The following is a 25,579-nucleotide window of genomic DNA, read 5'->3' as shown; positions in this document are numbered from 1 at the left end:
CGGCGCGGGGCGGAGGCCGGGGCCCCGGCCGGGGCGAGAGCGGGAGCGAGGGGCGGGGCGGCCCGGCTTCCGGGACTTCGCGCCGTCGCCGCGGTTGGGGGGGTGGGGGGGCCGTACCAAGGGGGAAGCCTGGACCGCAGCGCCCGCTCGTAGCGCGCGGCGGCGGTGTGGACGCGCAGGCCGGGGAGAGAACCTAGTGCCGCCCTCGGGAGTATGGCCCGGAACGCCACCCTTCCTGCCCGCAGCCCTGGGAGGTATGTACTGATGGCCCCATTTCACAGGCGGGGGAAATAGAGCCCCAGAAAGAACAGATTTGCTCAGGGCCAACTATTCTCAACATCAGGAGTCTGCCACCCACGTCTCAACCTCAATAGGAAGGAGCAGAGTCAAGGATCAACCTGGGTGGCCCTACCTGTGGGCAGCACCCATTTGCCAGTCTCAACCTAATTCCTTAGCTGTCAAGTGGGAGGATGGTCCGAACATCCCACAAGCAGCCGATTTCGAAAAACTATGGGACCTTGGGCAAAGCCTTAACACTCTGAGCCTGTTTCTACCTCTGTTAAATAGAAATAATTATATTTCTGTCTCTTACACAGCCACTGAGAGTATGAAATCTTGGGAAGCATTTAGTTCGGAGACGCTGGTTTTCTAGTCTCATTAGAATCCGTTATCGCGGAGGAGAAAGTGTGTGAGTATGCGCACCTGCGCAAACACGTGTTTACTCTCCCCTAAGAAGCCTGCCCCAGGCATTAGCCGCCCTGTTCACACCTCGATTAGAACCCTTATTGCCCACCCGCTGGCCTGGCATGGTAATGAGCACCAGCAAGTATCACAGCTGGAGTTAGAGAACTGTCCTGGGGCAGCGCATCAGCTTCTTTCCCTCTTGGCCAGCACTCAGCAAGGGTTGTGAATGAACTGGGTGCTTAATACTTGGTTTGAACAGGATATCTGTCTAATCTGCCAAGAGTGATCGCGGTTGTCTCCAGAGGCAAGTGACTGTGCATAGGGTGTGGGGATGAACAGCCTGTAAGCCTAAGTGTGTAACTTCGAGGTCCTCTCCTCTTTGTCTCAGGGAGTTGCGGGGGTGTTATGTATGTGCCCAGATGTCTGAGCATCCACCGTCCCCAAATGTGCAGGCTTCTTTTAGCGAGCCTGACACGTGGTCTGGCTCCCAGGCCCAGCGTTGTGGTCCTCGGTTTCCTCTGTAAGAGAAAGCCCTTTACATACAGACCAAAGGCTCCAAGTGCTATGGGGGCAGCCAGGAGGCCTTTATGAATAAGTGCAGAGTATCTGGCACCCAATCACTCCTCACCGAAACTGGGTCTCAGGTACGGAAGCCCAGGACCCTGCCCCCTTCTCTCCCCGGCCCCAGGGTTTATGTGGCCTCCAGGGAGACACGGGCCAATGCAACTTCACCCCCTTCAGCTTCTGCAGCGGTTTCCTCCCACTCAAAGAGCACTCACTAGCTCCCAGGCCCTTCCGGGAGGCGCCTTCCCCTCTCCGGCCTAGAGGCCCTAGGCCCAAGGGCTCAGGCCCACCCATTTCCTGTGCCGCCCCAACTCCGCCCCTACTCGGGGTGGAAAGTTTCTCTCAAGATAGGCGGTTCCTTCTCCTTCCTTCCCGCCGGGAAGGACCAAAGCAAGTCGGGGTGGGGGGTGGGGGGTGGGATCCCAGATCTCTGGCCAGAGATGGGAAATTACTCGCCCGCCGTCGCAGAACCGCGGTACTAGCTCCGCCAGCTGGATGTGCTCCCCAACCTCGTCAGTGGAGGGAGGATTCGCACTTATTTGCCGGCAGGCCTTTCTTCCACTCGGGGGTCTTGCGCGCCACCTGCCGGCAGAGCGCGGGGCCGCACTTGCCAGAAACACCGCTATCTCCCCGCCCCAAGAGCCAGGCATTCAAAACACAAGAAAGCTGAGAGAGGATTTATTTAACTACGTGCCCAAGAGTCTGGCCCCTAAACTTAAATATCCAGCACGGAGCCTTGGCCCTCCCGGCCGTGGGTGGGTGCAAGAATGGGAATGCCCTGGTCTAGAGCAGTGGAACCCAGGGACCAAAGGTGGGATGCCCCTGAGCCAGCAGCTGCCATAGCAGCAAAAGGTGAAAAGATGGGAACCAAGCACTCATCCCAATCCCAGAGACGTCAAGGGGAGTGCCAGATGCTTTGGGCCCCACCACCAGACTGAAGGTTGGCCAAGCTGGGGTGCACACATGTGGGAGTAGTGGAGGTCCAGTGCGATGGGCAATGGCTGTGGCCCAGGTGCCTGCCCCAGTGTTAGCTAACCAGAGTCAGAAAAGAGGTGGTTGGCAGTTTTGCCTCTGAGGGGCTCAAGGCTTGCCTTGTGAAGTGGGTATAGGGGAAAGCAGGCACTATAAGTCTGAGTACTTACTAAGGGGTGAGTTTCTGAGCCTTTTGCATGGGTGCATGTTCCCCCCACCCTCAGCTCTTCAGAGGCTGATGTGAAAGGCGTCCTGCAGCCACTGGTCACGGGCATTGTGTGTCTGGGGCACAGTGAGGGGTGGTGGGTCCGGGGGTAGGCTGGCATCAGGAGGCTCATCATCATCAGAAAGGCCAGCATCAGGTGGATAAGAGCTGTCTGAGTGCAGGGAGGATGACAGGTCCTGGCACAGGCTCAAGTCTTGGCACAGGTGCTTATAGTCTTGGATTGACTCGTACAGGCCCCACAGCTGGCACAGCAGGGACATATCCAGCTGCCGCAGCCCCACCTGCAAAAGACTGAGGGTGGGCTGGGGTTGGGGTCCAGGCTACCCTCAGCCCTAGCCAGTCTTCCTGCACCTTTTTAAGCATAAAGTTTTGTGGACATCAGATTGCCACCTGCAAGCTGACTCCTTAGGTAAGTCACTGATCCTCAACTGTAAAAGGGGATAACATTTACCTAGCAGGATGCAATGAAATAATATGAGTAAAGCATTTAAAAATACATGGTAAGTATTGCCATAGGTAATAACTAAAATCATTGTTACTATATCCCCTCTGACCCAAAGGGCTTTTGTAGATCTTCTGAAACTCAAGCCATGAGTTCCCCGGTTCCGTGCCTCTGCGCTGCACCCCATCCTGGGACCCTCATATTCAGCTGAGGCCCCCCGCCCAGCTGGCCCGGGGCCCAGCTACTCACCATCTCTTTGCGCAGCGCTGCTAGTGCTGAGTCGAGATTAACAGGACGACGCGGGCCGGGGGGACCTGCGGCGGCTCCCGCGTTGGTGGCGCCCGCCGCGTAGCGGGGCCCATCTGGGAGGCGGGCGGCGCGGCTCAGCTCGTCGTGGATGCGGCTGCGCTGGCTGTAGACGCGCTCCAGCTCCCGCCACGAACCCCCGCTTGCGTTGAGGAGACCGCTGAGGCCGCGCGGTAGCGGAGGGAGCCCGGCTAGGGCGCAGCCAGCGCCGCCCGGCGCCTCGGCCGAGGGCAGCCCATTCATGGCCTGGCCGGCGCGGACCGCGACGCTGCCTACTGCCCTTCAACGCTCCGCCCGGGCCGCAGCCCGCAGGCTCCGCACCGCGCGGCCCCGCCGGCCGAACCCAGCCGCCGCCCGCAGGCCGCGCTTTGTTCCTTCCCCCGACTCCTCCCACTCCGCCCCTGCCCCACCCCCTTCGCATAGGCAGGGCCTCTCTTAAAAGGGCTACGTTGGTGGACCCACAGTGCGAATCCTAAGCAAGGGGAGTGGGGCAGCCACTGAAAGGGAGCCAGAAAAAGGGGCGTGGGGGGGCGGCGGTGGGGAAAGACCCCAAAAGCGACGAACACGTCTCTTTTACGGCTCTTTCTGCTCCCCCTACAACAACATGTTTAGTTATTCTGCCCAATTTTAACTCTCCAGGGTAAGATCTAAACCTGGGGTTGGGGCGGAGGGAGGGCGGGGTCATGAGACTAGGGTAAATCCATACTTGGTCCCCAACGTGCAACCTGATGCCCTGTCAGTGTCTCAGTGTCTGAGACAGGGGCATGAGGTGGGTCGGGATGATGGTATCAGAATGCTCAGGGGAAGAAGATCCCATAGGGGCCTGGAACCCAAAATGTCATTCAAGGGTGGGAACTGAGCATTGGAGGGCTGAGGAGCCTGAAGGGGTGCTGTAGTGGTCCATCTCTCTTGGTTCTGCTTTTAAGGAGGCTCTTTCTCCTCAGAAAAAAAGTATCACATAGTTCTCTCCCTCCTCCCTCATTCTGAGTGGGGAATCCAAGCTGAAACAAGCCCAATTAATCTCTCAGGGCATCAAGGAGAGCAGAACAGTGGCAGGGTAAGAGGCCAAAGGCAGGAAAAAGGCAACCGGAACTGGAGCTGGCATGCACACTCAGAACCAAGAAAAGAACAAACCACACAAGAGGACAGCTGTTTTTCTAGAGGGTTTTTCTCAAGCGGGGCTTTTTTAGTGTTGAAGCTGCCGAAGGCTGCGCAGAGCCTCAGCACAAGCCCGGATCAAGCTACACAGCTGGATGCTAGTCTCCAGGGAGGTGCTAGAGCCCAGGTCAGCTGAGGCCCAGGTCAGCTTCTGCAGGAGGGCCTCCTGTGTGCAGGCCAAGACATCTGCATTTGGAGGCACAGCAGGAGGGGGTGGCCCCTGGGCTGCCTTGAGCCCTGCTGCAGCTCCCTCACAGTGCTCTGGACGGGGTACTGGGGGCTGAGGGGCTGGCCGAGAGCCCGAGGGGAGCTCCGCGGCAGAGGCAAGCTGGTGTTCCCGAGCTTGGGAGAGAGCGGCCTGGGCATTCAGAGCTAAAAGAGGAGAAAGTGGGTGGAATGATCAGGAAGCATGTCCTGCGTCAGCCCTGGACCACTTCCTCTTTACTGCTCTGTTCATTCTGTACTTGAGATGCCTCTCTATAAGGTAACTCATCAATTTTCTTCTTGGTGTCACAGTTATTTATGCCCTTGCTTCATCTCTCCCATCAACACTATGCCCGACTTAGCTCAGACTTTTCATACTGTCTGGCACACAGGTGTTTAGTGCCCCTACTAAATGAATGCTCCTCTCTAGATCCGAAAGTAGAAAGCACCTTACCTCCGCTTCACCCACAGACTCCATTGTCACCTCCCAAACCTACTGTTACCGGGCCTTTATCACCACGCGGCTTCTCCACCAAGCATACTCGGCCCCTCACCCGGATTATCTTTATCCACGTCTGAGTCGAGCTCCTGACAAGCCACGCAGTAGATTTTCCGCTGTTTGTCTTGAAGGAGGATCGTCTAGAGGCAGAAAGCACGGGGACATGGGTGAGACGCAGGGCGATGCGGTCCAGAGGGGAGAGCTGGGGTAGGGCCGTGCGGCCTGGTCCGCGGCCCCATGCCGGATCCCAGGTCCCGAGCCCCTCCTCACCCCGCAGTCCGCGCACGTCTCGCCCAGCATGCGGTAACCACGCAGCAGGTAGTCGCCCATGAGCCGAGAGATGCGATCCTGTCGCTCCCTTCGCGCTTGCAGAACCTTCGTCTCCGCTTCGGTTGGGGGCTCCCAGGAGAAGTCGTCGACTTCTGGGGTTAGAGAGGCACAAGAGACAGAGGGGTCTTGCCCGAGCGGGCTACCTCCTGCACCCCGCAACCAGAGGCCCCCACAGCCCAAGTCCTCACCAGCACCGTTCAGGGCCATGTTGCCGTTGTCGCCACTAGGCTCAACGGACGTGACGTACAAGCGGAGCGCTTTACGCTCGGCTCCGCCCCCTCCGCTTAGACCTAGGATGGGGGCGGAAATAGCGCCTCTCAGACGTTAGGATGCCGGTAGTGGGGCGTGTCTGCTGCGGGAGATCCTGGCCTAGGGGCGAGCCCCTCGGCCCGAACCCAGTGGACGAACTGGGCTGGCGGGGCCGCAGGAGGGCAGTCTCCGGGGTAACGTCGCTCGGGTCGCAGGACCTGAAAGTGGCTGCGCGGGGTCGCCCTTCCTGCCGGCCGCAGATGGAGAAGACCCCTTGGCTTGAGAAATCCACGCTGGCCTCCGCCTCCCCTTGGATTTCCCGTTCTGCACTGGTCGGACCTGGGCCAGGCGGGGCAGCGGCGTCATCACAACACCACCCTAGATAATAACAAGTGGCCACTTGCGCGCCGCGCCCGCACAGCCTCTTCAGTACTCGGTGCTTTCTCACTTCAACCGGCAAGGCAGGCCAGGCGGGGGTCGTTCTCCCTTTCTATACCTTTCAGCCTATTTCAAGACACCCTCACCCCCTTCTGCATGTTCAGAGGCCCAGTCTGCGGATCCCCTTAACTCCAAGGCCTGGGACTGATGTAAAGTCTGCCCCTAACTTTTTTTTTTCTGTTTTAAGTTTAAGGCCCCCAAACGCAGGCTGCTTGGAGAAGCACTGCACTGGGCTTGCCCAGGTCCGGGTCCGTAGCAGCTGCAGAGGGGCTCCTGATGGATGGTGAGGCTGAAGGACCTAATAGTTACGCTTATGACCGTTATGCTTTTTTTATTTTTTTTAATTTTTTTTTTATTATTTATTTATGTAGTCATACAGAGAGAGAGAGAGAGAGAGGCAGAGACATAGGCAGAGGGAGAAGCAGGCTCCATGCACCGGGAGCCCGACGTGGGACTCGATCCCGGTCTCCAGGATCGCGCCCTGGGCCAAAGGCAGGCGCCAAACCGCTGCGCCACCCAGGGATCCCCCGTTACGCTTTTTTTAGGTGGGCTCTGTTAAAATTACTAGTGCTCCCTGAGCACTGGCCTTAATTTTGCCCCCTCTTCTGTGTTCTCTTTCTTTACGCATCCTCTCCCTTATTAGATTTGGAGAAGCCAGATAGGGCAGGTAGTGGTGCCCAGATGTGCCGCCTGAAGTGCCTTAAGGCGGCACATCAGGGCAGAGGAGAAGGAGCTAGGATTTAGACCGTACAATCTCATTGCAGCCTCCTTTTTTGACTAGACAGCCCGTGCTTCTGCATTCTTACCTGAAGAGCAAATGCCCTTCTGGTGCCATCTTCCTTCTTCGTGGACTCCATCATCTGACCCTTGCTGCCACCTGCTTGCAGAGCCTTGTGCCCCTCTTCACTCTACCAGCAGGCTCTCTGCCAGTGGTGTTCCTGACTCAGGGTCTGACCCTAGGTCAGTTCTGCCAAGCTGATTAGAGGAACTCTTGGACTCTAGCCTGCATGCACAGACCCTCCAGGTCCGTACTGTCTTCATCTCCCAACACCATCCGAAATTCCTCAGTGTACCCTTCTGGGTCATCATAATGGCCAGTATCCATTCAACAGCTTATTCTTTCTGGAACCAAATAAAACCCTGGCATTTGTCCTCCTATTTAATCCCTGTCATTTACTCCTCATGACAGCCTTACCAGGAAGATACTACTGTTATCTCCATTTAACAGAACAGGAAACAATAATCCCTTTATTTATTTTAAAATTCTATCTATCCATTCATGAGAGAAACAGAGAGAGAGACAGAGACAGGCATAGAGATAAGCAGGCTCCATGCAGGGAGCTCGATGTAGAACTTGATCCCGGGACTCCAGGATCACGCCCTGGGCTGAAGGCAGGCACTTAACCACCAAGCCACATGTGCGTCCCCAATAATCCCTTTAAAACAAAAATCAGGGACTCCTGGGGGGCTTAGCAGTTGGGCGTCTGCCTTTGGCTCAGGGCAGGATCCCAGTTTGGGGATCAAGTCCCGCATTGGGATCCCTGTGGGGAGCCTGCTTCTCCCTCAGCCTCTCTGTGTGTCTCCCATGAATAAAAAAGACAAACAAAAATCATAAATCAGAGGGTGCCTGGGTGGCGCAGTGGTTGAGCATCAGACTCTTGGTTTTGGCTCAGGTCATGACCTTGGGGTGATGGTATCAAGCCCCACATGGGGCTCTTCACTCAGCTCCCTTCCTTTCTACCCCTCCCCACCATGCTCTTGCGCACATGTGCTCTCTCTCAAATAATCTTTTTTTAAAGATTTATTTATTCATGAGAGACACAGAGAAAGAGAGAAGCAGAGATACAGACAGAAGGAGAAGCAGGCTCCCCACAGGGAGCCTGATGTGGGATTCCATCCCGGATCCCGGGACCATGCCCTGAGCTGAAGGCAGATGCTCAACCACTGAGCCACACAAGTGTCCCAATAAATAAATCTTTAAAACATAAATTAGGTCAAGGGTGCCTGGGTGTCTCAGTTGGTTAAGCATCTGCCTTTGGCTCAGGTCTTCATCCGAAGGTCCTGGGATCAAGCCCCCAATCTGGCTCCCTGGTCAGCGGGGAGTCTGCTTCTACCTCTCCCTCTGCCCCCTGCTCATGCTCTCTCTTATGCTCTCAAATAAATACATAAAATATATTTTTAAAGATTTTACTTATTAATTCATGAGAGACAGAGAGGCAGAGACACAGGCTGAGGGAGGAGAAGCAGGCTCATGCAAGAAGCCCCATGTGGACTTGATCCCTGGAATTCGGAATCACACCCTGAGCCAAAAGCAAACACCCAACCGTTGAGCCACGCAGGCATCCCTAAATAAATAAAATATTTTAAAAAAATCAGGTCAAATCACTCTTGCTCAAAACTCTCTGGCATCCCCCCATCACACTTAGACAAAAATCCAAAGTCCCACAAATCTGGTTCCTGGCACTGCTCATCCCTTCCCACTCCCCCTACAACCCCTTCTCACTACTCAAGGTCACTCCCATCACCTTTTTCCCCTCAGGGCCCCTTCCTGCCTCAAGTTCTGCAAGAGGATGGACAAGGCACAGGCCTGGAATTAGGCTGGATCTGCTGCTGTGTCCCCAGGAGTAATTCACTTCATTTCTCTGGACTTCAATTCCTCATCTGTGAAACTGGGTCAGTTATACCTACTTGGCAGGGGTTGCCGTGAGGATTTAGTGAGATGTGAGGAGATAGGTGGTAGGAGACAATTGACTCCCAGTCTCTCACATGAATGCAGGTTTAGTGAGCAGAGACACTACCTTTGTTCTGGACTGTCTTTTCCAGAATGCTTGTATAGTGAACAGCCTTGGACAACAGAGATAACTGGCTCCCTCCAGAGCAAAGGGCAGGCATACTTACTGCCCATTACAAAATACCTAGATGCCCCAAGCTCAGAGTTAGTTCCTCCACTGTAACACAACTCACCGCTGTGTGTAGGCATTCATATGAGTCCACCTGCCTTGCTTTGGTGAGACTTGAGGATAAGAGGAAGTGACAAATATACTCATGTTCATAACACTTGTGTGCCGGGAGGAATAAAGTCCTTTATCTCTGACCCACAAGTCTCATGTCCTCTGCCAGTATCATGAAATTGTGTCACCATAACTTGTTAATTTGAAAGTAGGCTGAAATGATCTAAAAGGAGGGGGGACGCCTGGGTGGCTCCTTGGTTGAGCATCTGCCTTTCGCTCAGGGCGTGTTCCCAGGCTCCTGGGAATGAGTCCCGCCTTGGGCTCCCTGCAGGAAGCCTGCTTCTCCCTCTGCCTGTGTCTCTGCCTCTCTGTGTCTCTCATAAATAAATAAAATCTTAAAAAAAAGATTAGAGAAAATCAACTAACCTACAAATTAATTCATTGAAAAGAGCAACAAAATTGACAAACCTTTACCTAGACTGACCAACTCAAGCCCAGCTTAGCCAAAGGATATGAACTTTGCAGCTCCAACTGGAAAGCAATGTGACTGTGGTTGCTAAGTCAAGGAGTCCCCAGATGTGAGGTAAATAATGTCAGTGACTACCCAATAGGGGGTTTTAGACAGTAACATTTCCAGCTGACCGTGGAAACAAATTACAGCTGATCCATCTAGAGCACTTAGGTAGATGCCCATGCTAATGGGTCATTCTCTAATGAGACTGACAGGAATCAAGCTGTTGATTGACACTGCATTGCCCAGATTGTCTCCATTTCTGCCTGGGTCCTTCATCATAACAGACATGGCAACGTGTCCACCATCACAGAGTGGGAGCAAAGTAAAGGACTCTTTACTTCTGGTGCGGAGCCCACTGCCCCATGCCAGACTTGTGATTCCTGACAACTTTCATCTGTATGTCCTGGAACTAGAGAGGCCACATTGTATGCAGTGTTGCTCCTGTTTACTCCTAAGGGGTTTAAATACATAGAATCTTTTACTCCTCCTTGGGACTATGGGTGATGGCTCACACTTTTCCAGGTTACAATGGTGCTGCTCCAGTCCAATCAGCCAACTTCAGCCACATCATTGTGGTTCCTGAGACTTATCTGTGTTTTTTATTTTCTGGGTGATTTCATTTAACAACAGTGCAACTTTTATCCCAAAAGCTACTCAACAATGGGCTGATAGTCTAAGTATTTTGTGGTCCTTCCAAGCTCTCTATTATCCACTGTTGAGTGGATACTGTTGAGTGTTGAGTGTTGAAGTGGTCTCCTCAAATATAAACTCAACAGATGCCTGGGTGGCTCAGTGGTTAAGTGTCTGTCTTTGGCTCAGATCGTGATCCCAGAGTCCCAGGATCAACTCCCACATCGGTTTCCCTGTGAGGAGCCTGCTTCTCCCTCTGCCTGTGTCTCTGCCTCTCTCTCTCTGCCTCTCATGAGTAAATAAATAAAATCTTTAAATATATATATATAAACTCAAAAAAGCATTCAGCTCTTGATCTCGGGGTCATGAGTTCAAGTCCCACATTGGGGATAGAGTTTACTTAAGAAAAAACTCAGAAAGATTTCTGGCCCCCCCTCCTGGCCCACACACAGTGCAGCAGTTCAATCACTGAATGTAGCTGTCCCCAGGATGAAGCCATCTCCTCTTGGTCAGGTCCTTTGTTAATGATCAGGATAAGAAGTATGGGGTTTAGATAGACCAGTGTTAAAAATTCACTGGGGCATCTGGCTGGCTTGGTCAGGAGAGCATGAGACCCTTAATCTCAGGGTTGTGAGTTTGAGCCCCACTTTGGGTGTAGAGATTACTTTAAAAGAAATAAAAATTCAGGCTTCTACACTCACCATTCATGGACATAGAATTCTTTCTTCCCCCTCACACTAGCCCCAGCCTGGTTGGTGCATCTCTTGGGTGGCAGCTCAGTCAAAAGGGGGCCTACATGATTTACACTGAATTGTGGTTCAACCACTGAGGTTCTCTTGTTGGACTGCTATGGCCCTGGATCGTGAGAATAACTGGAGTGTTCAGTTATATCTCTTTGAGTCAGTGGCCCACATGTAGACTGGGGGGACATAATGAGTCCCTGTATATTGTATAAAAATTTCCTTTGGGACACCTGGGTGTCTCAGTGGTTGAGCATCTGCCTTTGCCTCAGGTTATGATCCCAGAGTCCTAGGATCAAGTCCCTCATTAGGCTCCCCTCAGGGAGCCTCCTCCTCCCTCTACCTGTGTCTCTGCCTCTCTCTGTGTCTCTCATGAATAAATAAATAAAATCTTTTTAAAAACGATGTCCTTCTTGTGCCAGATCCTTCCAGATGAGAGGTATAAGTAGGGAATGTTTGGGAAAAGGTGAAATTCTAGCCACTGGAATAGAATAGATTGATTTTATAACAATGGAAGGAAAACAACCACCTCAGCAGCTGGGGAAGGAGTTCGTCAAACACAGGAGACATAGAGGAAGAAGAGACTTTAATGATCTTTGTATTTCCAAGCCACCTGGAGTCTCCCTTACTGAGCAAAATATCTTGGTCCAATTTGTATGAGTTGGACTGTCACTTAAATTTAACTGACTGCTGGGTCTGGTATAGTCTGACCTTGATTTGATTGCTGTTCTAATCCTACTGAAGGCATGGAAGCAGCAGAGGGCATCCTCAGCTCCAATATTTCCCACATAAAATACTATGCCAACGCCAGCACCTCCAGGTTCCCTCCTCATCCCCCATCTTGTAGCCATCATCACTCACAATTCCCTGGGGCAGATGAATGCCATTTGGCTAGTGGCATGGACAAACAGGACAGGCTGGGCCCTCAGTGGGTCCATCCCAAAACAGGGACTAGACTCAATTCTTTGGCTCGGACTGGAAACTCAAAGGCTACTAATGTGTGGAGAGGCCACGCTGGGGGCACTGTCAACCTGGGCTTCCCAGCTGATGTAGGTCTGTCCCACTCGGGGGGTGCCAGATTTCTTTCCAGAAGCACCATGTGCACCTTTAAGACCACACAACTTGTATGGAAATCAAACAGAAACCCGTCTCTTTCTTGAAAACAGGATGACTTGAAACTTATCCCCAACTTTAGTTGAAGTGATCGATGGCAAATACTGGCCTGGAAGGCTCTTAGGAGCCCTTTAATTCACTAACGTTGCTATAGATGATAGAAATTCCCTGGTCTTCTTCCTTGCAGGTCAGGGCAGAGTCTGTGTGACTGTGAATATATTCTGCTATGCCTGGTTAACACTTTTGACCAACTGGAGGGGCTGATACAGAGAACTAAGGAGCAAGCAACTTTGCTTTTTAAGGCAGATCTGATGCTTCAATGAATTTGTTCAGCTAAGACCCTGAGGGGTCTTGGTTGAGGTGAGTACTGTAAATTGGCCTCATCCTGCTGCTTAAAGTCCTGTTGAGAGCAGCCTTAAGTAATGCTGTGTGACAAATTGAATGGGTTTGGCTCCAGACCCTGTTGATCAGGTTTGCCAATAGAGTGATGCAGTCATGGGAAAATCTGCCAAAATCAAAGACAGTTCAGAAATGAGGGTTGGTTATTATCACAAAAACAATTCTCCAGGACTCACACATTTTGCACTGACTCCCTTGTCCTGGACTCTTCTCAGGAATGTTTGTGTAATGAGCAGCCATGGGAAGATGGAGACGATGTCTCCTCCAAAGCAAAGAACAGACGTGCTTGTTGACCATTTGAAAAGATTTGGCGTTCTCTAAATTTAGAGTCCTTTCCACATTGCAATGCCCTGTGTGCAGACATCTATCTGGCCCCCTAGTGCTCTTTCCATGGGACTTAGGGACAAGGGGATTGATGCCAATAGGCTGATGATCACACTGTTTACTACATCATGAGTAATAAAGTCCTTTGTCTCTGACCCAAGAATCTCGTGTCTTCTGCCAGCACGCACAAAGCAGTGGTGGGCTCACTTATTAGTTTGCAAGTAGGGGACGATCTCAGTCCCTTCCCAGTCCTTGACAGGGGTACATAGAAAATCCTAGAAAAGCTGACAGTAAAGCCTTTTCATAGCAATCATGGTGGGTACACCAGTTGTCTGGGAAGCAGTGGGCTTGGGCTCTTTCAGACTATTCCCTCACCAAAGAATCTATCACACCCTGATGTGAGGCAGCCCAACATCTGCCCCTACCTGTGGCATTGTTGACGTGGTGGTAGTTAGGCCCATTCCTCAGGGACAGCAAACACCATGGTGGCACATATGCTCACACAACTCTATTCCAGCCACCGCTTGACTGCCTGGTTTGGAGGTCAGGTTCACACAGTACCAAGTGGTCTATGCTGAATAGCTGTGAGTCTGAAAAACACAACTTATGTTATTGTAGTTTCACACTAACAGGCACTCAAAAGGGATCAATTTTTCTTCTTGTTTTTCACCAAGATGTGAATTGGCCTGACGTTTCTGTGAAACAGGAAAGAGCTAGATGATGCAGTGATAGAAATAATACTATTCAGCTTTTGGAGCAGCTGGGTGGCTCAGTTGGTTAAGCATCTGCCTCTGGCTCAGGTCATGATCTCAGAGTCCTGGGATCAAGCCCTGCATCAGGCTCCTTGTTCAGGGGGGGATCTGCTTCTCCTTCTGTGCCTCCCCCTTCTCCCTGCTCGTGTTCTCTCTTCTCTCTCAGATAAATAAAATCTTTTGAAAAGAATACTATTCAACTTTTGATGCCTGTTTTCTTTGGCGCTGTATGAAGGGCTTTGCATGAATTATCTCACTTAATGCTCAGGACAGCGCCGTAAATTAGGTCTTATCATCATCCCCCATTTATAGACGAGGAAGCTGAGGCTTGAGCAGGATAAGATTTCTCCACCATCACTCAGCTGGGATGTGGCGGGGCTGGGACTCCATCCGGGCAGTGCACATCTAGAACCTGATTCTCTCAGTGGGGTTTTCCTGTGTCTGAAAGGTAGAGAAGGGTAGCAGGGCCTAAGATCCAGTCTGATTGCTCCAGCATGAAGCAAGGTTCATTTCATTGTCCAATCCCATCTCTCAGTGCCCTTCATCTCTTGGTGGCACATCGGACAGCCATGCTCAGCAGAGTGTCTTTGGAGAGAGATGCTTCAGGGCAGAACTGTCCCCTCCAGGCTTCTGAAACTTCCCACCCTCATCTTCAGAACTGATGAGGAGCCTCACCCCCCACCCTCCAGAGCCATGTCTTTCTTCAGAACCCAGAAGCTTCCCAAAGACATTCAGAACTCTGAAGGTGGCCCAAAGGCTCTCTTTCGGGGGCTGTGGCCCACATCCCCACAGGCAGCCCAGCTCCCACTGGCCAGCCTGTCATGGTTCCCAGACCCAGATCACAAGGATAGGAGCTATAAGATATATTGTGCACTTACTATGTGGCCAGCACATACCAAGGGTTTCCTAAGTGTCAGCTCATTTGATTCTGGGTTTAACAATGAGGAAATTGGGGATCCCTGGGTGGCGCAGCGGTTTGGCGCCTGCCTTTGGCCCAGGGTGCGATCCTGGAGACCCGGGATCGAATCCCACATCAGGCTCCCAGTGCATGGAGCCTGCTTCTCCCTCCGCCTGTGTCTCTGCCTCTCTCCCTCTCTCTGTGACTATCATAAAAAAAAAAAAAAAAAAAAACAATGAGGAAATTGAGACTTACAGACGTTGAAGAATTTTCCCAATTCCCATAGTTAGTACAGGATGCAGCCAGGAAAATCTAAGGCCAGAAAACGACCGCTGTGCTATGCCGCCTCCTGAAATAGAACCTCCTTATGCAGGCTGCTGATGCCCTGTCCGGCCAATTCCCCTCATGAGCCATCAGGAGCCCTGGGTTGGAGTCCTGGCTCTGCCATTGACCGGCGGTGTAACCTTGGCCAAGTCCCTTGCCTTCTCTGGGCCTCAAGAACCTCTGCACAAAGGAGCCTTTCCTAACCTTTAAGCAGTCTTAACATTTCCTGAGTCTGGGTCCCCTGCTTCCTTTTTGCCCTATTCCAGTGGAGCTCCTCATTGCTCTCAGGGCCCCATTCACCTATCTTCAGGATATTTGTGGGACCCTTCCCACTCCTCCTTCCCAGGAGCACTGTCTAGGTTTTGGATCAGGCAGGCTGGATTTCAGTCCCCATGCCTTACCTGATGACCTGAGTTTGTTTCATCTTTCAAAGCCTCAGTTCAGAGGGCCAAGGGTTGTTTTAGAGAAATATGTAGGGAAATGCCTCATACAGACAGGAACCCTCGACAAGAAGGATCATCCCCACCACCCCATCCCATCTCCCAACCCCACAAAGGATCCTGTGGGCCTAGGCCAGCCAAGGGAAGCCTGGAGTTTTTTTTAAGCAGGGGAGTAGCATGGTTGGAATCAGGTTTTAAAAGGCGACTCTGGCACCAGGTAGAGGAGGGACCAGGGCAGGCAGAAGTGGCAGTGGGGAGCCCTCTTAGGCGATGGAAATTATCTAGAATGACAGAAGAGGTCATGTCTCCTTGGACTTGCAGAACTCTGTCTAGGGGGCGCGGAAGCATGCCGGTAGATTCTAGGGGAGTGGATGGCTGGTGTGGTGACACAGGAGATAAGGACAGAGAGTGTGCAGGCCAAGGATACCCCATGGGTTGGACTGTCACAGTCTACCCTGCTGGTCCACTCTGCCTCCTTGTCCTCCCTGCTCCATGGCCAACCTCGTGTGCTAAAGCCCCCCAGGGGCCTCTGCCTGCAGGCTTCCTTTGGAGTTCAGACCCTGGGAGGCCTGGCTCAATAAGAGGAGACTAGGGGAATATTTATTTCCCCAGCCCCCCTCCCTGCAGACAGCAAGAGGGTCTCTGCTGCAAGCCACAGGAGCTTTAGTTAGTGGGGCACTAGATCCCCCTCCTAGTCCCTTCAGTGGCCAGGGCTTCCCTCTGTTGTCCCTGGTGGTCTCCTAGCCCTCTGTAAAAACTCCCTCCCATCTAGCCCCCTCCACCACCCACTCCTAGCCCACTGTTCCCTGCTGAGCTTTAGGAGTTTTGTAATGACAATAAATGACATTTACTGAGCTCACAGTATGAGCCAGGCACTGGGCTGGGTGCTTGCTTGCACTGCCCCAAGTCACCACCCTATCCTGCTTTCAGCAGCAGGAGACACCGTTGGCCACGCACTCCTCCCAAAACACTCCTCTGACTCTTTCCAATCATGTCCTTGGTTTTCCACTGTGCCCTCCCCAGCTGCTCCTTCTGAGTCACTTCTGACTCTGCCTTTTCTCCCTGATCTGGGAGTGGGGACCTCCCTGGGTCACCCAGGGCCCTCTTTCCTCCCAGGCTAAGCCCGTCCTTTGCCACTGCCATCGATGCCCCTGTATGCTGGGGACCCTAAGTCTGTGTCAGCAGGCTGCACATTCTGTCTGAGCTCTAGGCCTCTGGATGGAGATGTCTCTTTTTGGATGATACAAGCATCTCAAACTCAGCAAGCCCCAAACAAAACTCCAGACTCTTCCCCGTGTCTCCCTCTCTTCTGCCACCCTCCTCACCCACCCACGGGCTCAAGCCAGAAACCTGGAACCATTCATGCCACCTGCCTCTCCCAGTGTCTGGAGTCCACCGCCCAAATATATCTCTGTGTCCAAACTGTATCATCTCTCCAGGGATGTTGGCAACAGCACCCCCTCTTGCCCTGATACAGTCCCATTGCAATGAAAAGGAAACCCAGATTCCTCATGGTGGCCTCCCATCTCCATATTCTCTCTCCCCCTTCGAACCCTGTAGCTTTGCTTGCCTTCTATTAGTTCCTAGAAGAACGGAGCCTCTCCCCTCCCATCCCTCAGACCTGCAAGCCGTCTGTAACTGTCTCTTGATCCTCTGACCCTCTCAGGCCCACTGCAGGCTCCTCTCCAGCGTGGCCGGCTTCACATACACCCTGTGCACCCCTGTTCCTCTGCCAGCTTCCTGCTTACAAGTCCCCTTGTCCAGGTCCCACCACACCTATGTTCTTCTCTCACAGCACCAGTCTCTTATACCCACAGTCATGTGTGAACTGATTTGTGTCACATGTCAGTCCCCTCCTGTACAGAGGCTTCAAGAAGGCAGGGGTTGGTTCTATTTCTTGGCAACAGCTCGGTATGTGGTAGGTTTTCAGTTTGTTGAACAACTAGATCCCCATTTCACAGGTGAGAAAACTGAGGCTCGGAGAGATTAAGACTCTATCCCTGGTCTGTCTGTACTGTGTTCCCAGGGGAGCCACAGCCTGCTCTAGGGTCACCGTAGGGTCAGGTTCAAAGGAGTGTGAGGAAAATATGACTGTAAAACGCTCAGCCTTGCCTCTGGCAGGTGGTAAGCACTCAGTAGTATTCCCTGAACCTGTACCCTGAGGGAGGGTGGGGCTGCTCCTCACACCCTCTTTGGGGTTCCAGCAGTAGGGATCCCCTGAGGATGTGGCCTCACCCCATCCCTGCAACACCAGACTGTATGAACAGGTCAGAGACCACTGAGCAATTCAGGTAAGGGCACCACTTTAAGGGTCTCCCTTAGCCCCATTGGAAGCTACCCAAATAAATCCGTCTTCAAAGTAAAAAGCAGGAGTTCCTTGGACAGGTGTTTCTAAAAGCAAGTCTGCGAAACCCCTCTCCTCAGTAGAGGGTTTGGTGCCACTCTGACTTAGCAGTGTCCCCATCCGGATACCCTGGTGACACACACACACACACAGACACACACGCACCCCCAGCGTGGTATGTGAGTCAGACCCTGAATCCTGGGGTCTCCTGGCCAGGCTCTGTCACTATGGCTGGGGCCTCAGGACACTGTGGCTTTCTGGGCCTCCGTTCCAGATGAGTGGACAGGCCTGGCCCCTCCTCAGCCCCTGCCAACCCCTGCCCTGGGGCCCTGCTGTGTCCCTCCTCAGCCCCCTGGGCCTTCAAGCTGCACCCCCCTCCTCCCGGCTGTTAGCCTGGGAAGGGGGCCAGGCCCTGAGCTCAGACCTTGGCGATTCCAGAGTGTCTGAGGCCCCGAGCCAGCCCCGCCAGCCCGGCCAGACAAGGCGAAGGAGGTGGGGGCAGGGTGGGCACCAGGAAGCCATGGAGGGGGGGGCTCGGCAGGGAAGCTGGGTCTCCAGCTTTGTTCTTTCTGCCCCTCTTCTGGACCCCTCACGGAGCCCCTGGCCAAAACGGTGCCCTCTGCCTTGGGCCCCCTCCTCAGAAGGGAACGGACCGGCACTAATGAGAAGTGACTCTGGGGGTGGTGAGCCCCCCGCGTGCGCAAGGGCGCTGGGAGGGTGCCGAGGGGCCGGGGTTCAGCCCCACCTGGCCGCCGGCAGCCGCGTGACCTCGCCGGCCCCGGGCCCTCCCCCAGCCTCGGTTTCCCGCTCTGACGCGGCCGCGCCGCCCCGCCCGGAGGAATCTGGCGGGCCGGCCGCGTCCCAGGTGAGGGCCCTCTGGAAGGCGCCCAGCGCTGCGGCGGCGGCGGCGGCGGCGGCGGCGGCGGGTTCCGGCGGGGCGGGCATCTGGGGCGGGCACCGCCCCCCGGCCTCCGCCCGCCCGCACGCCCTCGCTCCTCCGGGCAGCGGCGGCGACGCTCGAAACAGAAAAAAACTGTCTCCCTGGCCCGGGGCCAGCGTCCCAGCCCCCCTCGCCGCCGCCGCGCCGCAGCCAGGGAAAACAACTGCTCACTTCTCCCTGCGTCCGCCCCGCGCGCTCCCTGCTTCCCGGCGGCCGCGGGAGCCCAGCCCGGCCGGGGGAGGCGCGGAGCGGGCCGGCCGCCCGGCCTTCCTCTCGCCTCGCTCCTCCTCTCCGCCTCTACTCGCTCGGCCTTCGCGCGGCCGCCTCAGTTTGGGGCCTCCGCAGGCCCCCGCCCCCGGCCCCGGTTCGTGGCTGGGCTCCTTCCCGGGGCTCTGGAAGTTTCCGGGCTCCCCGCAGTCCAGCCTCCATCTCTTTGCCTCGCGCCGGGCCCGCGCCCGCGCCTGCCGTCCCCTCCCTGCGCGCTTCCTCTGTTCTTCTCCCTCTCGGCCCTCGCTCCCCCCCCCCCCCCCGGGCTCCCGGCTTGCTACCCCAATCCCCCACCCCCGGGCGCCGCGACTATAGCCCGGGCGGCCCCGGATGCCCCGGCCCCGCGGGGCTGCTGGCGGCCAGGCCCCTGAGATGCGCGGGGCGGGGGCGGGGGCGGCGGGGCTGCTGGCGCTGCTGCTGCTGCTGCTGCTGCTGCTGGGCCCGGGCGGCGGGGCCGAGGGGGGGCCGGCGGGCGAGCGGGGCGCCGGCGGGGGCGGGGCGCTGGCCCGCGAGCGCTTCAAGGTGGTCTTTGCGCCCGTGATCTGCAAGCGGACCTGTCTCAAGGGCCAGTGTCGGGACAGTTGTCAGCAGGGCTCCAACATGACGCTCATCGGAGAGAACGGCCACAGCACCGACACGCTCACGGGCTCCGGCTTCCGCGTGGGTGAGGGCCAGGGGGCACGGGTCGGGGGAGCGGGAAGGCAGGCACCGGGACGAATGCGGGAGACACGCCCGGGTAGGGTACATGACACCGGGGGCCAGGGGTGCGGAAAGCAGAGCTCTGGGGCCTGGGGCCCCGGTGACCTGAGGAGCTTGGGAGGCTGGAGTCCTGAGGCTAGAGTCAGAGGGCTGCATGGACCCCGCCTTACAGCTTTGGGGTAGGGCTGAGACCTAAGGTATAGGGTCATGCTGGGGTCCCAGATGACACAGGCCACTGGGAAGGCGCTGGGTTCTGAAAGGGAATCGAAGTCAGCACACAGGGGCTTTTGAGGGATGTGAGCTGGGGCCCGGAGGTCAGAGAGAAGGGATAAATATTCCCTTAAGGAACAGATTTGCTGGAAGAAACGAAAAGTCCTTCCAAAACGTCTAAAGCAGGGCCTGCCAGGGGTAGACACCTGCATGCTCTGGGAAGAGCCAAGGCCAAGGCTGGGGGTGAAGTTAGATATTGGCAATGTCTTGGAGGAAAGAAGTGCTGAGGCCTACCAAGTGGAATGCAGGCTTGGAGGTGGGGGCTGGTTTGGTTCCTCGGTCCTCCTTTTTCACGGTGTCCCATCTATGCCTTCCCTTTAAGCTCTCAAGAGCTCTGCCGCAGAGTCTCCCTTCCCTAACAAGCCCTCAGGACTCCCCAGTTCCAACTGGAGCCTGCCCCTTCCCCGGCATCTCTCTTCAAAGGGCCAGCCCTGGCGCTCCACTCTCCTCCTACCAGGGCCCTGTGGGCCAGGCTGGGGGAGGTGTCCCAGCAGTAATTACCCTCCTGGACAGGGTAATTAAGCTGGGCCCAGGATGGCACCAGCAAAACGGCCCCTCTTACACATTCCTATACTCACATACAGACTCACAGACCCAAGGAACCCCACTGATGTGGTCCATAGTTCTTGGGAGGTGTGTGTGTGCTTGTGTGCGTGCATAGGCTTTGGAGTAACACTCTGTGATTAATTACATGTTTCTTTGTGTTGTCTTGGGTGCATGTCTCCAGTCACTATGAGAGTGTTTCTGTGAGCTTGTGTTGGTGCCAGAATGAATGTGTGTGTGTATGTGTGTGTGTGTGTGAGAGAGAGAGACAGAGAGACAGAGAGACAGAGAGAGAGAGAGAGACAGGATGACCGTGCGTGTGAGTGTATGTGGGCCCAGCCTCCCAGACCCCCTGGCCATACTGCCCAGGCTGCTGTCTCCATCTGTGCTGCCCACATCCCTCAGGCTTGGTGCCCAGGCCACAGTGGGCGGGTGTCATTGAGAGGTCACCCTCACCGCTATGGGTGACTCACTGGAAGGCAGGAAGAAGCGGATCCTGTCTCCCCCAGCCCAAGACACGCCTCTTCTGCCCTGACAGTCCTGGCAGGATGGGCTGGGCTGGGATGCTCTTAGCCAGCCCTGATGGCCATAGATGTGGGTTGTCCCTCTGAGGCACTGCAAGTGTCCAGAAGAACATCACCCTCATCTTTCCATTCTAAGAAGTGAGAGCAGGCAGGAGAGGGGCTGGGTCTGGTGTGAGAGCTCAGGGCCCCAAGGCTGGATGTGGGATGTGAGTGTGTGTTGCAGAAAGACATAGATCTCAGCCTGTCACTCAGTCACTCCTTCATTCATCCCCCCTGAACCTCCTCTGGGGGGAGAGGCAGACCCAGAGCTGAGGCAGACCCAGCCCTGCCCTCCAAAGCACCCTTTACAGTGTGGGAGACAGACATAAATATAACCAAGTCAAGTGCCAGACAGAGCTGGGTGGAGGGTGATAACTCAGGAGAGGGAACAGAGGTGAGGGGGGTGGGTATATGGGAAAAGGCTCCCTTCCCAGAGGAGAAGCTGAAGCTGGAAGGGTAATATTTGAATACGTAGAGGTGGAGGGTCAGGGCCCCAAGGGGAGGCAGTGGCATGAATAAAAAAAAGCCATAGTGGCAGGAGATGTGATATGTTTTTAGGAGGAGGGAGAAGAGTGCTAAGGCATGGGGTGCATGTGGAAAGAGCAGAGGGGGATTAGCTTATAACAGATTCATTCTGGGCCATGGAGAGCCTTAAATGTTTGGATGATGAAGCAAGCAGTGGGCAGGGGTGTGATATCAGGGCTTTGCCTGAGAGGGGTTTCTCTAGGGGCAGTAGTCCAAGGTGGGAGGGGAAGAGGGGGAAGAGGATGTGGATTTCTGACAGTGTTCCCTGGATGGAGGTGGGCAAGAGAGGTCCCAGAGAGGTAGTAGCTAGAGATGTGGGCATCGCTGATAGTGGTGAGTTATAGGCCCTGGGATGGCAAGGCAGAAGGAGGAAAGGAGGGAGGGCTCAGAGAGGGCTGAGGTCTGAATGAGGGAGAATTTAGAAGAGGAGGAAGTGCCAGATAGAGGTCACATTCCCAGGAAAGTCTGGAGGGGAAAGCCAGAGGAGAAAGCAGCTGTTCCATCACCACCAGCACCATCATTTGCTAGTACTTTTTAAACACCCTCCATGTGCCAGGCACCGTGCTGAGTATTTGTACAGGCATTACCTCCTTGAGTAGACACAACAAACATCCCTACAGATGAGAACGCTGAGGCACAGGGAGGAGGAGCAAGATGCTCAGGGCCACACAGCTGGCACATGGCCTCCTTGCTAGGATTTAAATCCAGGATTTAAGACTCCAGAAGCTAATATGGGTAGAAGGATGTTGGGAAGACCTAGAGAGCAGTTTCTACAGGTTCCAAAACCAGCTTCTCAAGGAGGACAGAACCAGTGGGTGGCAAGGAAGTGGGGAGGAGGGGAAAGAGAGGAATGAGGAGGGACCTGGCTGGGGACTGGGGGCTGGGGGTGCCGATGTGCCTGGACCCTGATCTACCTCCCCTCCTCAGTGGTGTGCCCTCTGCCCTGCATGAACGGTGGCCAGTGCTCCTCCCGAAACCAGTGCCTGTGTCCCCCGGACTTCACGGGTCGCTTCTGCCAGGTGCCCGCCGGAGGAGCTGGCGGGAGCACCGGCGGCTCGGGCCCTGGGCTGGGCCGGGCCGGGGCCCTGTCCACAGGTGCGCTGCCGCCCCTGGCTCCAGAGAGCGAGTCTGTGGCCAGCAAGCACGCCATCTACGCGGTCCAGGTGATCGCTGATCCGCCGGGGCCTGGGGAGGGACCCCCTGCCCAGCATGCAGCCTTCCTGGTGCCCCTTGGGCCAGGACAGATCTCAGCAGAAGGTACCGGACCACACGGGGCAGACCCGGGAGGCCAAAGGGGGCGGACACACTGGTGGTGGGACCTCCAGGAGCCCCCGCCCCCTGGCTCGACAACCTGTAGTGTGGGGCAGCACTGAAGCCACCGTGCACCGCCCCTCAGTGCAGGCCCCGCCCCCCGTGGTGAACGTGCGCGTCCACCACCCACCGGAGGCCTCGGTCCAAGTGCACCGCATTGAGGGGCCGAATGCCGAGGGCCCTGCCCCTTCGCAGCACCTGCTGCCGCACCCCAAGCCCCAGCACCCCCGGCCACCCACCCAGAAGCCCCTGGGCCGCTGCTTCCAGGACACACTACCCAAGCAGCCCGTGAGTGAATCCATAGTCCAGCTGGACCAGCCCTTGGGTCTCAGGGTTATCCTGTCCCAGCTCAATGCTGATTGCGCAAAACAGGGGTCCCCTGAGGAGGGAGGCCGGGCGGGGCTGGGCCCCCTGTGACCCCTGTTCCAACTTCCCCTAGTGTGGCAGCAATCCCCTCCCGGGCCTCACCAAGCAGGAGGACTGCTGTGGGAGCATCGGCACCGCATGGGGCCAGAGCAAGTGCCATAAATGCCCTCAGCTGCAGTGTGAGTGCCTGGGCTCAGGGATACCCGCTGCTGCAGGGGGGAACCCATGCATACCTCCTCCTCCCCTACAGGGGGAGGACCTAGCCTATGCAGCTTGAGCCTCTCACTGCCCACCAAATTACCCCCCTCCCAGCATCCCACTCTGCTCCTCCCCAGCGCCCTCCTTTCCCTCCCCGCAGGACCCCCAGTATCCTCCCCTGCCATGCTGTCCTCTCTCTGCAGACACAGGGGTGCAGAAACCAGGACCTGTACGTGGGGAGGTGGGCGCCGACTGCCCCCAGGGCTACAAGAGACTCAACAGCACCCACTGCCAGGGTATGGGCCAGCCAGGAGATTCTGTGGACTGGAGGGACAAGCCAGTTGTCACTGTGGGAGGTCCCATGGTGGGTGACAGAGGAGGTGGGGCTGGAGCAGGACCTTGAGGTTCTTGGAGCAGCTTGCTGTCACCCTGTGGCCCCACACTAGAGAGATCACATTCCCACTTACCACAGATATCAACGAGTGCGCGATGCCGGGCATGTGTCGCCATGGTGACTGCCTCAACAACCCTGGCTCCTATCGCTGCGTCTGCCCACCTGGCCATAGCTTGGGTCCCTCCCGAACGCAGTGCATTGGTGAGAATGGGGGGCTCAGGTCCTGGGGAGGTCACAAGGCATGGACAGGAGAGGTAAGGCTCCAAGCAGCAAGGATCAGAGGTCGCAAAGGTCAGAGTGGGGTCAGGGTTGATTGGAGGAGGAATAAGGCCCAGAGCCGATAGGATCAGGGATCAGTGGGCTCAGGAGTCACATGAGATCTGGTTAGAGGTCACATGGGGTCAGGGGCTATACAGAGCGAGGGTCATATGAGATCATGGGCTGGTTGGGTAGGAGGGATAGAGTCTAGAGCAACTAGAATCAAGGGCCAGTGGGGCCAGTTGATCACAGAGATTTCAGGGGTCACATGCGGCCAGAGAAACCAGGTTCAGGGATCACATGAATTCAGGGTCATGTGAGGTCAGAGGCCGCATGAGGATCAAGGGTGGTCTGAGCCAGAGAGGCAAGGTCTGGAGCAGTTGGTAAGAGGGACATGGGCAGTGTTCAAGGCAGGATGCCCATGCCTGCCCCTGGCCCCTGCAGCGGACAAGCCAGAGGAGAAGAGCCTGTGTTTCCGCCTGGTGAGCCCCGAGCACCAGTGCCAGCACCCACTGACCACGCGCCTTACCCGCCAGCTCTGCTGCTGCAGTGTGGGCAAGGCCTGGGGTGCGAGGTGCCAGCGCTGCCCCACTGATGGCACCGGTGAGCCTGAGGCGTGTGGGGCTGAGGGGCCGTCTGTGTGCCTGTCCAGGAAATACTCATTTCTCTGCCCCTTGCTCTGGCAGCTGCCTTCAAGGAGATCTGTCCAGCTGGGAAGGGGTACCACATCCTCACTTCCCACCAGACACTCACCATTCAGGGAGAAAGTGACTTTTCCCTTTTCCTGCACCCCGACGGGCCACCCAAGCCCCAACAGCTCCCTGAGAGCCCTAGCCGGGCACCACCACCTGAGGACACAGAGGAAGAGCGAGGTCTGGCCTGACCCTTTCCATTCCCTGACAGATGCCAAACACCTAGACCTGACCCCTGGACTCCTGACCTGCAGATATGACCTCAGGGTCTAACCCCTAACTCCTAATCCTTGACCTAACCACTGGCCCCCAGAGCTAACCCTCTTGTCCCTAAGCAAGGTTGCAACCCTAGGATTTATCCCCTGATCAACAGGATCTGACCATCCATTTTCCTCCAGATTTATTCCTCTGAGTACGGAACCCCTTTGATTTCCACCAGGGCATTGATCCAGCTCAAATGTTGTACCTAGATATGACCTTCTGACTCTTGACCCAAGGATTTTGACTCTAGAGATCACCTCCTAAGCCTTATTCTATAACCCAAGGACCTTGACCAGTCATTGCTCCCTATAACTGTTTCCCTGGCCCTAGGATCTAACTCTTGACACTTGACCCAGAGACATGATTGTTGAACTCTTAGAGACCCTAACCACAAATAACTGCCGATCCTAGTCTTAACTCCCTCCTCCCAGCCCTGCACTAATGCCCCATCATCTTCCCTTTTAGGGGTGAGCACCAACTCAGTGAGTATGAGAGCCTGGGCGGGAGGAGCAGGGAAGCTAAGGAGACAATGGGAAGCTAAGGAGACTACTGTCCTCACAGCCAGTGATCGAGGAGGAGTCAGCACAGCAGAGTCACCCGACTGCCACCATGTCTCCTGCCAGGCCATACCCGGGTGAGCTGGGCACTGCAGGAACCAGTCCTCATGGGGGTGGTTGACAGAGGAGCCACAAAAGGATAGTGAAGCTGGATGTGAAATCCTAGCCAATGGCTTGCCTAGAGAGGGGTGGCTTTCCCATTGTTCACAACCCCTGATGGATCTACACTTCTGC

General features: G+C 55.4%; 3 protein-coding genes and 1 long non-coding RNA gene across 7 annotated transcripts in view; 2 read left to right on the top strand and 2 right to left on the bottom strand.

Moving 5' to 3' along the window:
• The first annotated feature begins 107 nt into the window (after positions 1-107).
• Positions 108-4,223, top strand: LOC140599028 (uncharacterized). The gene is made up of 2 exons (XR_012001637.1): positions 108-254; positions 597-4,223. It is a non-coding gene; the product is annotated as an uncharacterized lncRNA (long non-coding RNA).
• Positions 1,911-3,954, bottom strand: FAM89B (family with sequence similarity 89 member B). Its single transcript, XM_026004442.2, has 2 exons — positions 3,138-3,954; positions 1,911-2,727 (listed from the first exon to the last, which is right to left on the bottom strand). The coding sequence occupies exons 1-2, from the start codon at positions 3,435-3,437 to the stop codon at positions 2,449-2,451; spliced, it is 579 nt and encodes a 192-aa protein (XP_025860227.1). The 5' UTR covers positions 3,438-3,954; the 3' UTR covers positions 1,911-2,448.
• Positions 4,224-4,344: 121 nt separating the features above from the next.
• ZNRD2 (zinc ribbon domain containing 2) lies at positions 4,345-5,670 on the bottom strand. The gene is made up of 4 exons (XM_026004441.2): positions 5,574-5,670; positions 5,326-5,477; positions 5,111-5,195; positions 4,345-4,724 (listed from the first exon to the last, which is right to left on the bottom strand). The coding sequence occupies exons 1-4, from the start codon at positions 5,590-5,592 to the stop codon at positions 4,381-4,383; spliced, it is 600 nt and encodes a 199-aa protein (XP_025860226.1). The 5' UTR covers positions 5,593-5,670; the 3' UTR covers positions 4,345-4,380.
• A 13,230-nt stretch (positions 5,671-18,900) lies between these two features.
• LTBP3 (latent transforming growth factor beta binding protein 3) overlaps positions 18,901-25,579 on the top strand; it is a 17,182-nt gene continuing 10,503 nt past the window's right edge. For 3 of the 4 annotated variants that reach the window (XM_072758405.1, XM_026004445.2, XM_026004443.2), the window contains exons 1-10: positions 18,902-19,372; positions 22,236-22,565; positions 22,705-22,907; positions 23,059-23,164; positions 23,387-23,479; positions 23,656-23,778; positions 24,280-24,438; positions 24,522-24,707; positions 25,254-25,270; positions 25,350-25,422. In XM_072758405.1, the coding sequence (XP_072614506.1) occupies positions 19,039-19,372; positions 22,236-22,565; positions 22,705-22,907; positions 23,059-23,164; positions 23,387-23,479; positions 23,656-23,778; positions 24,280-24,438; positions 24,522-24,707; positions 25,254-25,270; positions 25,350-25,422 (1,624 nt within the window). In that variant the 5' untranslated portion in view covers positions 18,902-19,038. Of the gene's footprint in view, positions 19,373-22,235; positions 22,566-22,704; positions 22,908-23,058; positions 23,165-23,386; positions 23,480-23,655; positions 23,779-24,279; positions 24,439-24,521; positions 24,708-25,253; positions 25,271-25,349; positions 25,423-25,579 lie in introns of all 4 variants that reach the window. The other variant, XM_072758406.1, reaches the window with a different exon arrangement.

The sequence above is a fragment of the Vulpes vulpes genome, chromosome 5 (genome assembly GCF_048418805.1).
Source record: "Vulpes vulpes isolate BD-2025 chromosome 5, VulVul3, whole genome shotgun sequence".
Lineage (NCBI taxonomy): Eukaryota > Metazoa > Chordata > Mammalia > Carnivora > Canidae > Vulpes > Vulpes vulpes.
The sequence above is the reverse complement of the archived record's forward strand: the minus strand, read 5'-3'. Positions and strand labels throughout refer to the sequence as shown.